Source organism: Plectropomus leopardus, chromosome 21, assembly GCF_008729295.1.
Source record: "Plectropomus leopardus isolate mb chromosome 21, YSFRI_Pleo_2.0, whole genome shotgun sequence".
Taxonomy (NCBI): domain Eukaryota; kingdom Metazoa; phylum Chordata; class Actinopteri; order Perciformes; family Serranidae; genus Plectropomus; species Plectropomus leopardus.
Window position 1 is genome coordinate 19,352,292 of NC_056483.1, and position 14,310 is coordinate 19,366,601.

The 14,310-nt window shown below is 41.5% G+C and overlaps 2 protein-coding genes across 4 annotated transcripts; one reads left to right on the forward strand and one right to left on the reverse strand.

Annotated features, from left to right (window-relative positions):
- The first annotated feature begins 902 nt into the window (after positions 1–902).
- fzd8a (frizzled class receptor 8a) lies at positions 903–3,568 on the forward strand. The gene has a single exon (XM_042510312.1). It carries the CDS (start codon positions 1,300–1,302, stop codon positions 3,043–3,045), a length of 1,746 nt encoding a protein of 581 aa, XP_042366246.1. The 5' UTR covers positions 903–1,299; the 3' UTR covers positions 3,046–3,568.
- A 4,737-nt stretch (positions 3,569–8,305) lies between these two features.
- Positions 8,306–13,749, reverse strand: LOC121960552 (cytochrome P450 2F2-like). Of its 3 annotated transcripts, none has more exons than XM_042510320.1 (11): positions 13,351–13,552; positions 12,699–12,858; positions 12,123–12,275; positions 11,852–12,012; positions 10,988–11,056; positions 10,779–10,883; positions 10,561–10,699; positions 10,335–10,420; positions 10,029–10,130; positions 9,000–9,141; positions 8,306–8,920 (listed from the first exon to the last, which is right to left on the reverse strand). In XM_042510320.1, the coding sequence occupies exons 1-11, from the start codon at positions 13,501–13,503 to the stop codon at positions 8,736–8,738; spliced, it is 1,455 nt and encodes a 484-aa protein (XP_042366254.1). In that variant the 5' UTR covers positions 13,504–13,552; the 3' UTR covers positions 8,306–8,735. The 3 variants fall into 3 exon arrangements, with proteins under 3 accessions (XP_042366254.1, XP_042366253.1, XP_042366252.1); XM_042510319.1 differs by having other exon boundaries at positions 12,699–12,878; positions 13,351–13,409; XM_042510318.1 differs by having other exon boundaries at positions 8,307–8,920; positions 12,123–12,260; positions 13,351–13,749.
- Between the last annotated feature and the right edge of the window lie 561 nt (positions 13,750–14,310).

Here is a 14,310-nt window from a genome sequence, read left to right on the forward strand (position 1 = left end):
CTGTCTCAGTGTGCTGTGCTGCTTGGTCTTTGCCTCGCGCAATTACGCCTCCCGCAGAGCTCTATGCAAGCGTTAAACGAAACATTAGCACCTCATTTAAAAAATAAAACAGCTTTTCACAAGGACAGACAGCTCCCTGGGTAGTCTTATCATGCGCAAATTAGCCAATTTACCAAACTGTTCCCTCTCTGTGTCTCACACACACACACACACACTCACACTCACAGAGAAACAATCATCTGGAGCTAGATGCATCTGCCTGGTGTTACCATTGTTGTGGCACTATCAAAGATTGAGTGTTAAAGGAAGTTACGAGGAGGTGAACAGAAAGTTCAGTCGCTGAGGAAGATTTTGAAAATAGTAGGTCTTTTACTCCAACTGAGCGCGCGCCTGCTGTGTGTCTTTATAATTACTTTATATTATTGTTATTATGAGTTTAAAATGATAGTTTGAAGTAGGCTTAGAGGAATTTATTACAGGGTTATTATAGTTTATTTTAGACCAGACATGGCTCTGGGTTGGACATATTTCATCAACGCGTTGCCTATAATGTGCACTTTTATGAAAACTGAGTATGTTTTAAAAGAAAGAGTACTCATTTTGTTTCAATATGTGGTTATTTGACATGTGGTCATGATGGGATGGAGGTAAAATGAGGCTCCGTCGTTACGCATCATCCACACGAGCATCCTGTATCCCGGTGCCACAGACACTGGCGAAACTAGTGTGATCATGAGCCATATAACAAAACATCGTTAGGTAAAAAACTTGATTGACTTCTATAAAGCACTGCCCCCTTCGATCAGTGATTGGAGGATACGCTCTGGAGGTGTGGTCTTCCCGGTTTTGGTATATATTGGCACCGCTTCGTCTCCAAGCCGTTGATTTGTATGGGAACCAGGTCTAAGGTGGGACGAGCCGACTGAATGTAGTCGCTGTGTTGTGAAGAAAGAAAGAAGGCCCACATTTTTCCGTTTGTAGCGATCGGACAGCAGCTTTTGTTGTTTTTTTTATACATCAGACTGTGTGCGGATACTGAAAGCGCTCTCCAGAAGAAGCTGGATTCTCCTCTCAGCCATCTTGACTGCTGCCCGCCGCCCTGAAGGCTGTTTTCTCTCCTCCTCCTCCTCAGCTGAAAGTAAACACGGCTTGCACATTGCTTGCAACTCCGTGCAAGATCCCGAGAGAAGCGAGATGGGCTCGCTGCGCAACATCTAACCGGAGCAGAGGCGAAAGCACACGGCTGAGAGGATTTATCGCTACCAGAGCTGAAGAGGGGGGACACGACGCGCCGGAGGGATGGACCTGTTTGGGATTTACCTGCTCCTCTCACTCGCTCTCCTGCCCCGATCCAGCTGCACCACAGCCAAGGAGATCACCTGCCAGGAGATCGCGGTGCCTCTGTGTAAAGGGATCGGCTACAACTACACCTACATGCCTAACCAGTTTAACCACGACACACAGGACGAGGCTGGACTGGAGGTGCACCAGTTTTGGCCTCTGGTTGAGATCCAGTGTTCACCGGACCTCAAGTTCTTTCTGTGCAGCATGTACACCCCGATCTGCTTGGAGGACTATAAAAAACCTCTCCCGCCGTGCCGGAGCGTGTGTGAGAGAGCCCGGGCCGGCTGTGCGCCTCTCATGAGGCAGTACGGCTTCCCCTGGCCGGACAGGATGAAGTGTGACCTGCTGCCGGTGCAAGGCAACCCGGACACTCTGTGCATGGACTACAACAGAACGGACTCCACCACCGTGTCCCCTGTCCTCTCCAAACCCACAAACCACCCCGGCAAGGGTTACAATCCGCCTAAAAATAAGCCGAGCCGACCCGGCGCGCCTGGGAAATACAAGCCGCCTGCCGCGCCATGTGAGCCGGGGTGCAAGTGTTTGGAGCCCATGGTGCCGGTGAACACGGATCGCCACCCGCTCTACAACCGGGTCAAAACGGGCCAGATCCAAAACTGCGCCATGCCGTGCCACAATCCGTATTTTACGCACGACGAGAGAGCGTTCACCGCGTTTTGGATAGGACTTTGGTCCGTGTTGTGCTTCGTGTCAACTTTTGCCACGGTCGCCACTTTTCTCATCGACATGGAGCGTTTCAAGTATCCAGAGAGACCCATCATCTTCCTCTCAGCTTGTTACATGTTCGTGTCAGTGGGGTACATTGTCAGACTGATCGCCGGACACGAGAAAGTGGCGTGCAACCGGGAGTTCGACCTGGAACACATCCACTATGAAACCACCGGCCCCGCGCTGTGCACCGTGGTTTTCTTGCTTATTTACTTTTTCGGCATGGCCAGCTCAATCTGGTGGGTCATCCTGTCTCTGACTTGGTTCCTCGCGGCTGGGATGAAGTGGGGCAACGAGGCGATCGCCAGTTACTCCCAGTACTTCCACCTGGCCGCTTGGCTCATCCCCAGCATGAAGTCTATCGCGGTGCTGGCGCTGAGCTCCGTGGACGGGGACTCTGTGGCTGGCATCTGCTACGTGGGAAACCAGAACTTGGACAACTTGCGTGGCTTCGTCCTCGCCCCTTTGGTGATTTATTTATTTATAGGCACTATGTTCCTCCTGGCTGGATTTGTGTCACTATTCCGGATCCGCAGCGTCATCAAACAAGGTGGCACCAAAACTGACAAACTGGAGAAACTCATGATAAGAATAGGCATCTTTACGGTGCTCTACACGGTGCCAGCCACTATCATTGTAGCGTGTTACTTTTATGAGCAGCACAACAGACAGAGCTGGGAGATCACGCACAACTGCTCCAACTGTTTATTAGAGAGGGACCGCAGGAGTCCGGACTATGCAGTTTTTATGTTAAAGTACTTTATGTGCCTTTTGGTGGGCATCACGTCCGGAGTTTGGATCTGGTCTGGGAAAACTTTGGACTCCTGGAGGACTTTTTGCACCAGGTGCTGCTGGGGGAGTAAAGGCACCAGCGGCTCCATGTACAGCGACGTGAGCACCGGACTAACGTGGAGGTCAGGCACGGCCAGCTCCGTGTCATGCCCCAAGCAGATGCCATTGTCCCAGGTTTGAATAAAGAAGGGGGGAAAGCAGCTTATGAGGACTGCTAATTGTTTGGGAGATAACCCATCACTCCCTGTCTTAAGCAATTTGCATAGTAATGAACTGCTGCTGAGGTGCACCCCCCTTAAACATCCACACACCTCTGTGGGGAAACAATGTACCTGGTATTCACAGGTTAATTCCTACCTGTTTGTATGTATTAGAGGTGCAGACTGCTTTTTACACAAACTGGGCATTACTTGTTGTAGGCAGAGAGACAGTTTTAGCTTCATACCAAGAGCATTTTGGGGCGTTTTTTATTGCCATTTTATCTACATAGTGCCAGACAACATTGTATAATTCAATCACATCAAAGATGGTTTAAATTAAGCCTTAATAGTGCCCAAGTATTTTACGGGTTTTTGTAATTTCAAATGTATTTATATAAAAGTTCTGTAAAAACGTGTACATTTGTGTATAAAAGAAAAGTTTATAAGCTATTGTAAATTTGTATAAAGTGTAGATGTCTCTTTTTGTGAGAAAAAAAAGCAAATATGACCTTTATTTTGACAATAAAACATTTGATAAATCTCATCTGTTGCAGTGTTTTCCCATGCAAAAAAAGAAAAGAAAAAAAAGAAAACAGGGAGGCTGTTCTGTTTTCAAGGCATATTTTGTGGTTCCTTGTGGTCACCGTGTTGAGGATGGCAGCAGCTTTTTGAGAGCCCCGGCTAAAAGGAAGCCCTTTTTAACCATCAGAGACCAGTAATTAGAGGTAGGGGTTGAGTTGGAGCATCTCCATAATTGTTGAAGTCCTCTTCACATGCCTGCCGAAGCCCGCTTTCTTAATTTAGTAAAAGAGGGAGTGGGTGAATGGGGGTATAAATGCAGGGAACAGACCCTTTTCATCTGCAGAAACTTTGATCTTTCTTTTTTAACGGCCTAGAATAAAGGTGGTGTGTATTAGGAGTGTCTGTCTGATGTGCCAAGGTTCCCCCTAAACGTCCCCATTTGGATGCTTTGATGGACGTCCTACAATTGAAAGAGCATTTTGGAACCCCTCGCTTTTCTGGGGGTTTGTCAGAGCTGAAACCTGCCAGAGCCCCTGCGTCTTGTGTTTGGTTTTTTCGCAGAGGCTCAATTGAAACATCTTCTCCCTCGGCTCAAGCTGTGTCAGCGAGTGCAGGGGCCTTGACATGAATGATATTGAAATAGCAATGAAAGCCCCACAGGTGGTCTGTTCACATGATCTCACATCTTAGGGCCCCCTAATCGAGGCATTTTTTGCTACAAATGTATCTGGTTTGGTCCCAATTAACCCAATGCGCTGGCATAAGATGATACACTTTAACCCCAGCGCAGAAATGCCTTTGATTTGCTGGTCAATGGTGACAGTGGGTTTTGTAGTGACTGTTTTGTTCCTGCTTTATTTCCTTTACACTCACACTGTAGATACAAACCCCAAAAGCTTCTTTTCAGCGGAGTGCAGACGTGCATCTGTTGGGAGTGTAAATCAGCCATATAAATCTTGCATCAGTGCTGTCAGCAGAGACACCAGGCAATGAAGCTGGAAGTCACAACAAAATGTACTTTTCTTAAGATCAGAAGAGCGGCTTCTGAAGCATTTTGCCCGCACAAAGCTCACCACCTGTTCCAAGTAGTTTTTGTGTTTGTGTAAAGTTACTAAATCTCAAGTTTTGGAATTTAAATCTTCATAACAATATAAAGAGTGCAACGCTCTGGCGTACAAAAGTACTGATTTTTTTTGCTGTTGTATTTCCATCAAATAGTCACGGTTACTTTCAGTCTTGCAGCTTGTTTTTCTGGTGTTTACCTCAAAAACCTCAGTCAGTGTGCAGCTCCAGCTATCACTGTCAGCCTCTCAGCAGGGACATTAATGTGCAGCCCCACCTAGTGGCAGAAGCACAACTGTACACCTCCACATAGCCCCCAAACCCAAGTTTAGAGCACAACAACATTGCATGAAACTTTACTCTTTACAATGTAAAAAGTTAATGACATGATTGATTCAGCATGAAGACAAATAAATGTTCACGTTAGTGTGAGTCTTCCCAGTTTACGCATTACATGCATCAATGTCAATTTTAAAGAGGAACTGTGTTCATTTTCCAAATTCATATTTTTTATCCAGATGGTCGAAGACAATCCAAAAATAGCAATAAACACAAACAATTCTCTCAAAAATCCCAAAACTAATATGCTAAAACTCAAATCTGTTCAGTCAGAGGGTACTAAGTCTGAAGATGCTCCATAGGCAATCTGGGAAATTGGGAAAGATGTTCTGACAGGAATGTTCCGAGAATGTGGGTACATAAATAACATAAATAAAAAGAAAACAAACATTCTGTCGGTTCACAAAATCAAGTTCCCATTCACTCTACTGATGATGTTACAAACTGAATTCTTGTGTTATAGCACTGAAGTCAGAGCTGAAAAATACTTAGATTCCACAAAAAGTTACTTTTAGCTTCTTTATCCAAAGCTTCTAGAACCTACTTTTAATGACAATTTTATGACACATAATTCAGAGTTTAGGACCACTCAAGAGACCACTCATTAGACATGTTAAAACTGACTTTTACTGCTTAACACATCGCCCTGGTCCATCATTCCCTTCATACTCAGCAACCTGGGACTACAAACCAACTGTCCAGGCACTTAAAGCAGCGTGTCCTGGCTTGGCTGTTATGCACACATCGTCATTAACTGGTAACAGCCTGTTTCCTCCACAGAGGTCACCAGCCAAACTTAGTGCAGTCTACAGGAGAAAGTATGGGACTGCCATACAGAGAACCTTCACACAGACAGGGCAGGGCACTCACAATTGTTAGGTATTAACTGCTAATAGTCCAGGTCAAGTCTCACTTTATGGTTATTTTTTTACTAGGGAGTGTTTTAAGGACAGTTTGTCAGGACTTGCTCTCGACTCTTCTGTGTGCAAGGGCATAACCGACATAAACAAATCTGATAACAAATAAATCAACTTGTGCATGAATCCAGGGGCTGCAGCTGATTGAATTGTCTTCTCTCCCCATCACTCTCTGTATACAGATGTTAAAGTCTGATTTGTGGGTTCAGGAGGAACGTTCTCACATTGTTGCCCATCAAAAATTGATGTCAGCGTTTGATGGGAGGCAGACACAGAGGAGAAGGATGATAGGCAGCTCATGCTTTTTAATACTATTGATCCTTATGATACATTCGGGAGAAGATTGTGTTTTTTTTCTTTACCTTTTAACGCATGAGAGGAGATTTTGCAGCTGTGCACAGCATCTTGTGATGAGGAGTAGCTGTTTTGTATTAAGAATTAGAGAAGACAACTATATTAGACCATATTTTTAGGTGACAGAGGTTAAATACCAAAAAAATCTAGTTATATGTCGCTTATACACTGTTTTTGGTAGGTGCTTTCAAATACATAAAATATTTAGTTTAAAGCACCTAGGTTAGGTTTCGTAAATGTGCCATTTACTGTCATTTGTCCTTATTTTGCAGCTTACAGTGGAAGATGAGCAATAGCACTAAAACCCTGGAGTTTCCATGAGTGTATTCTTCCATGCATAAAGCATAACAGTGACCTCGGCTCTCTGTGACCCGTTTAGATTAATGTTGAAGCTCGTGACCTCCAGCACAGGCACATTATTCCCAGCTGGCCATTTGAGACGGCAGATGTTGGAAAATAGAGGGCTTTGACGCTAAGGCTTCATGGTTATAGTTTCTAAGGGACTCAGACGTCATTGTAGCTCTTGCAGCATGGTTTGCACATTTAAAAAGTTTAGGAAGATAGTTGAGGTCAAACTAAGATGAAATGGAAAATTGATGTTTTGCAGTTTTTTAACCAATAAATGCTTCACTTTGGCATTACGACCCAGCCTGACAAAGTTATCAGCATAAATGGCCGGCTCCCCGCTGGCACAGCAACAATGCCTCTGTGGTTTAGTAGTCCTTACAGTGCACCCCTGCTGCCTCTTCCAATCCAAGGACCCCTCCACCACCGACCCCCACCTCCACACACACATACACACAGCGGCAGAACACAGTGTTCCCTCAGTCCTTCACTGACTGACTGACATGTACACAAAAGGAAAACTTCTTTCATCTGAAGCGTTGAGTGTTTTGCCAGATTCACTCTGGGTACGCTCACATAAGGGGGTGGAGGGCGGTGGAGCTTAATCCAACAAACATGCCCGCACTCGGGTGATGATATCACAGCTCTGATCATACATAAATAGCAGGAGGAGGAAAAAAAGGAAAAAAATCAGATGGTATGCAGTCAATAAAAGTGATTCTGCCATTTTTGGTACTGGAAACTACTAGCATACAAACTGTAACTCTGTAGCAGTATGCCACATCTTAAGCACCATAAGCAGTGTTGGGGAAGCTACTTTAAAAGCTTTGCAAGCTACTAGTTACTCACACTCAAGAAGTTAAACTACCGTAAAGCTGCCCTATAAAAATAAATGTAGTTTGGTTAACTAAAGCTACTTTTAAAAGTATTTCAAACTACTATTAAACAAAAAATATCAAATTCACATTATATGTGACACGTAGTCATAACAAAAAATACAAAACTGTCACATGCCAGCAAATAAATGTTACTCAAAGACCACGCTAAATTTATCATTCCTGCTGGTAATAAACTGTTTTTCTTATTGTCCATATATAGTATACATTAGTTTCCACCTATTTGTACCTACTCTTGGCACCCTAAAATTTCTTGTATATGTACCTTACTTTTAGGAAGTTTTCACACTATGAACCCTAGTGATGTCTAGTTTTATATTTTGTTTACATTTGCTGTATATTGTATTTTATATTTGCTATACATTTTTTCTTTTTCTGCTATGTTATTTTAGTCTTTGTATATATCACACGTTGTATCTGCACTTTTCTTTGTATTGCAACTGCTGCACAGAAATTTTCCTCAGGGTGAATAAAATGTTTATAATACTATTTTAACTGAATATGTTGCAAAAAGTGCCTGCTTGTTCACAGGTCACCCCTAAACCAAAAAACTACTATAATGTGAAGGAATATTAATTTTGATTTTATCAACATCAGTTAGATAGCTGCCTTCCAGAGACTGTACAGGTGGGGTTATTGCAAAAATAATAATTCAGTTAGGTGTAGTTCACCAATCAAACACTGTAAGCCACCATGTCAAGCAAAATGAAATTCACACATAATTTAACCAAACTTTTAAAAAGTATTTATGGAAAAGAATTTAGCTCAATCATATCAATATTCAATGTTACATTATTTACAATGATTTTTAAAAGTAAGCTGAAAGTCACATGTCGCATGCTACAGGATAAGACTGTTACATACATCATAATATTCCATATCGCATACATTCCTCTGATCAGTTTGATAAAACAAAGTGGCTCACTGTGCAAAACATATTAACTTATGTAAGACATTTAAATGCCACCCTGGTCATGTTCAGAAATTACACTTTATTGAATTGTAATACAAAATTCTGCCCACTTGAGGGGGCTATTAACTAGAAGTTGTCTCTTTCTCCAAGCTCTAATATCAAGGATTTTTTTTTGTACTAAAATTAATAAAAACATCATTATAATCTTGTCCATATGAGGTAAATTTAAGAAATGTGAAGATTTCCCTTACTGTTTTTGTTGTGTTCTTACTGGACACTTGTGTCAACTTGGATCAATCTTCACTTTGTGACTGAAGATTTACTATGTGGCCCTGAGTTGGACCTTCATGCGGTAAGGCTGAGGGGACAGTGTGACCCCGTAGACAGGGGCGTAGTCTGGCTGTCCCGCATCTTCAGGCCAGATGAACTTAAACCTCCTCAGCATAGTCACCATGAGGAGGAAGAGCTCCATGCGAGCCAAACCCTCTCCAAGACACATACGAGGACCTGAGAAATTAGACATTTTTAATCAGTGAGTCATGCACTGTATATTTCTTACAATAAAAGATAAACGTCTGTCTCATACCTGCAGAGAACGGCATAAACGCCTCTGGCTTTATAAACTTTCCCTGGTCATTCAGGAAGTTTTCAGGGTTGAATTCATGAGGGTATTTCCACTGTTCCTCCTCGTTCAGCACCGAGGTCATGTTCTGGATGATCAATGTGCCCTGAGGAGAAAAAAGGAGACGTATCTCTACTCCCAAGGTTCCATATTCACCTGCTCAATACCATCTTAATCAAATAATAATAATAAATCAAATTTCAAATGTTCAATACGCGTCCTTGGGTCAATCTGTTAAAATCAGTCACGTTCAGCTCACAGCCTACTCATGTTATAGTAACAGTTTTCTTGACTTCATATCTCCACAGTGTCTGAACTGATTTTTACCATTAAAACTTAATTTAAAACATCCATCTCTTTTTATTCTTTTCTGAAATCTAGCCCCAGACTTCAGTGGATTTGCTCTGGGGGCCCTCCTCAAATTAAAGTGTTGCCACTTGATATTAACACTAAACCAATTTCTGTGTATTGTATATATATATCAGTCTAAGCACTCATAACGTACAAATAAGCATTTAAAGACCAAAGTGGGCCATAATAGCAGCGACACTCTTTCAGTAGACTATAACAAATACTGTATTAGTTTCGTGACCCCTATATCAAGAGACATGGGTCTCTGGAAATAAAGGAATGACAAGAAAACAAGTCTACGGCTTTATATGCAAGGGACTACAGATGTAATTTAGCAGTCCATCTAACTACAGCATAATTACATTTGTAATTTTTACTAATGTTCATTAATGTGCTATGTCCCTTTAAATAAACACTAAATAAATAAATAAATCAGATTCTTTGCAAAAGGAAAAATACATTTCTGTCCATTACTAAATACCAATTGGCTTTCAGTGTTCTTAATTATTTTCCTCATTTTGCTTTCTCCTTTTTTATTAATTCCTTTATTATTACCATTTACCTGCTTTTAATCAGCTTTGTTGCAATGTTGCATATCAGCAATCAAACTGTAAAATGCAAAGACACCATCTTCATTCTTACCCTGGGTAAGAAATATCCCATGAGCTCTGTGTCATTAGTTGTATAGTGGTAGACACTGAGAGGAACAGTGTTGGCGACCCTTTGGACCTCATGGATCACAGCCTGGAGTCAAGGAAATGAGACAAAATGCTCTTATGCTTTTGTAAAACTGGAGAAAAGGTAATAATCAATAAAGGCTCTGCAGGAGCTCAACCACAAAATACAGCCCACTAACATGTCTCTACCACACTGCCAAACATGCAGAGCCATGTCTGCGCATTAAATATAAAAACAGAACTATACGGAGATATCCGCCCGATAATGTACCTGCATGTAAGGCATGTTGTGTCTGTCATTGTAAGTAGCATGATCCTTCTTTCCCAACACTTGGTCTATTTCCTGCTGACATCGCTCTGGTAGTTAAAGTGTTGTGTGTGGAGGAGAAAAAAGAATGAACACAGAGACCAACACATCACAAAAAACATGACAAAAATGAAGGAATGGATGCTAGAATGACAGAATGACAGACTGACAGTACAGCAGTCAGATGTACCTTGTATATGTGGGTAAGTCATGAGGTAGAGGAAGCCAGTGAGCAGGGTGTTGGATGTGGTGTCAGTCCCAGCAAAGAGAAGATCCAGGACAAACATTAGGAGTCGGCCCTCACAGAAAGAGGAGCCATCATTGCCTCTCTGGAGGGAAAATTAGATTTTTTGGTTTTGATCTTTCTCTATTTCTCATTTAAATAGATTCTATTTGGATGACACACACCTTATCCAGTTCATCCAGATAGCAGTCAAGGAAATCTCGTGGTTGCCCAGGGACCTTGGTCTCTTTGTGTTCAGTTATCAGACGAGTTACAAGTTTCTTACAAGTCTGAGGAAAAAGAGAGAGGACTTTGGTGAAAAAAAAGACAGGATAAACAGTGTCAGTAATACGAAAATAAATAAAGGGAATAATGAGAAGTCCTCCAAGCCCACCTCGATGTTCTTAAACGCCTTCATGAAGGGCAGTGGCAGGTTTCGAACCATGGGAACAGAGTCATACAGCTGTAGGTAAAGATATTTTTTGTCAGGACGCATTTAGTTGAACATTTAAGAGTTGAGATGTGTAAACTTTTGCTGTAGATCACTTCTGTGCACAACAAAAAGGTGATATGCTCTGCTTTTTATGATATACATTTTTCTTTTTTTAGTACATTTTTTAAAGTCAATCTAAATGCTGTGGAAACAGTATTAGGCAGACTTGTCATTCTTAGTCAAATAATAAAAGAAGGAATATGGGAAGGTCAGTCTGTAAAGTCTATCTAATGTCAGGTTAGCCAGCATTAGCTAACACTGAGCTGCCGCCTGTGACACAAAACTATTAGATAACTCTGAAGCATAAAAATGAAAATCTGGATCATGGACTAAAAGCTGAAATCTTCATCTTTTTGAAATCCCTTGATATACAAAAAGTCTAGAGATCCCGGTTTTAATGACCTAATGTAGCTAATATTTAATTGTACTAATGTAAGTAATGTGGAAATATAAAGGCTGTGATTAATGCTTTATGACTTTCAGTCATGCGGTGATGTTGGAAGTCATGTGACAACAGTGTAGTTTTATTATAGCCTAACATTAGCTTTTTACTTCTGGCCATTGCATTTAGGCTATGCTTCAAATATAAAAGTGTTCATTTGTGAAGATCTTGCTGAAAACCTGTATCATAAACGTTTGTTCATTTATATTATTGTCAGCAATATTCAAAATGCAATGGAAAAATCCCCTTGGCTTTTTGTTGCGCAAACCAGGGCAATGCGAACATCTGGGTTGGCCTACTAAAAACATCACGCTGTGACTCACCATAGCCCAAGGTCCATTGGCTATCTTGGAGTTTTCTTTAAAGCACTGAACAACCACTTTGATGAAGTTGTCATCATAGTCATAACGCGTGCCAAACAGGACCTGGCAGATGATGTTGAAGGCTACATTATGAAACATAACTTGAGGACTCATCGTTGAACCTGCGACAGATGTAACAATGACAACACAGCAGAGCCACAACAGAGCATTACACAACAGTGTGCCAACACTGTATGAGAGGTCACAGTGAGTGCACCCACAGACAGCATACCAATGCTCCTTTCCAGTGTGTCCATTGTGTACTGCATCTCTACCAGAATCCTTTGCTCCATGGACTGCTTTCCCAGTCCAAAATTCCTCAAGGTCATCAGAGCAAAGCGACGATGCTCCTTCCAACTGGAGCCGTAGTCTGCCAGAACCAGTCCTGTAATGAGTGAGGACATCCAGCATATCCAGCAGAGCATCTTAAATTTTTTTTCCCTCTTTTTATTTTGGGGAAATTCAGCCACAATGGCAATTACAAGACACTAAATGCTTAAATACAACCTGCATTGTGTAGCACAAGTAAAGAAGAGTCAAAAAGTCAGCTTAAATCACTAATATTTGATGTAGTGCCACATTTCTGCATTTAAATAGTATAGTTGTGACATCACAACTTCCCATTAGTCTTAATAGCTTGTTTAAAGGAACATTTTGTGAATAGGGACTGTGTCCATGTCTTGTTTTAATACTTTATAGTATATAGTAACTATATACCTGCTTTATAAGAAATAAAGACATGAAAATCTTATTTTTTACACTATGGCACCTTTAAGTGCTACTCAGCTACATACTTTGTCCAACTTACCATTCTGGGTGAGGTCACTGACAAAAATGTCTTGGGGTCGTCCTGCAAAATCAGCAGCTTTAGTCATCATAGCCTCCTTCATTGCCTGCATCCCATTGATTATTACGGCAAGTTTGGGTCCCATGGAGAAACTGTAGACGTTTCCATAGCGCTTCCTCAGCTGGAGCACAGTGATAAGCTCTTAAAATGCAACATATCTGCTTTTAATCACACCCACAAGGAAGAATTACTTTTAAAAATCAGCTACAAAGAATATTGACGTGTAAAGTTTCATAATATTCTAGAGCGTATGGCTGAAATTAACTTACTGTCAAACAGCAGTAAATCTGTTATGGAGACATATAACAGCATTAGAGCTGTTGAGCAAACTTTTCTTTTAGTAAGGAAAGACATGCAAACATCCTGAGATGATTAATAGCAAGCTATTATTGTCAGTTACTGTCATTGTTGCCTTGAGGCATTGGCTTGCCTCAGCAATTCATAATCTGCACAATTTAATTAGCTGACGCAGTATGTTAAAAGTCACTCTGCCAATTACACAAACACTTCTTCATCAGTGTGGTGCAGCTTCTAAATATGAATGAGTGTGGTTATGCTCCAGATGATAAATAGCATAACAATTAAAGGCAATCTTTGTCAGCGTTTTTCTTACCCTCTCAAAGTCCCTAATGGGGTTGTCCAGGCTCAGACTCAATAGGTTCCCCAGTATCGGTAATGGAGGAGGCCCTGGAGGAAAGTTCTTTGGTCTCTGGCATTTGAGACAGAAAATGAAAAAGATCCATAGCAGGATAAAATAAACAAACATAGTGGAATGGATGAAGCTGAGACAGGTCAGGCTATGTGAGTCCACTGACTGACTTTAAAAGTAAAATTTCAGCCCTGCCTTTTCTGCCTGTCTAAATGAAAGCCTGCTCTACACAGACAAGTGGAAAGCCATAACAGAGCAGGTTCTAACACGCTCTGGTTTGCTTATACAACTACTGTATGTGTGCATTGCATGACGGCCTCTATGCTCCACCAGGCCTCCTGGCTGCAGCTCTGTTGTCTGTCAGGCAGCCTAATCAGCAGCATGGGACACACCTGTGACAGCAGGCATGCATCATGACTGCATTCCAGTTTACATGCAGCAACATGCTCAATGCCTGAAAAACTTTTACTTATATTTTTCATATAATTTTTGCATTTTTTTTATTGTTTGCCAGTTTGGTCAACTGTTCTTCTTTTTAAATGTACTTTATAAAATAATGTGGAATGGATAGATTATTATAGCTAGGGCTGAGTTTGACTCCTGCAAAGAGTGCTGCAAAGTAAACGGGGCTTTAATAGAAAAAATAAATAATCCATGTTTTTGCATGACTTTGCCTGAAAAGGACCCAAATGTTATTAACAAAATATTGTAAAAATAAGTCTTAAATTAAATTATCAAACACTGTTGACATGAAATCATGTTTATATTATTTATTGCTGACCGAATGAGGATCTCCTGGAGTGCAAAAAAAAGAAAAAAAACACAAAAAAAAACACCACCGACACCCAAGACAAAGGTTTAACAACTAGAAGAGGGCAGGGCTCTATAGGTGCCCACAGATCATTTTTTCTGCCCGGGGCCCCT

Coding starts and splice junctions, on each gene's coding strand:
- fzd8a (XM_042510312.1), top strand. CDS start 1,300: ATGGACCTGTTTGGGATTTACCTGCTCCTCTCACTCGCTCTCCTGCCC.
- LOC121960552 (XM_042510320.1), bottom strand. CDS start 13,503: ATGTTTGTTTATTTTATCCTGCTATGGATCTTTTTCATTTTCTGTCTC. Junction 12,859..13,350: donor CCATTAGGGACTTTGAGAGG/GTAAGAAAAACG, acceptor ACTGTGCTCCAG/CTGAGGAAGCGCTATGGAAA. Junction 10,131..10,334: donor ACAACATGCCTTACATGCAG/GTACATTATCGG, acceptor CCTTGACTCCAG/GCTGTGATCCATGAGGTCCA.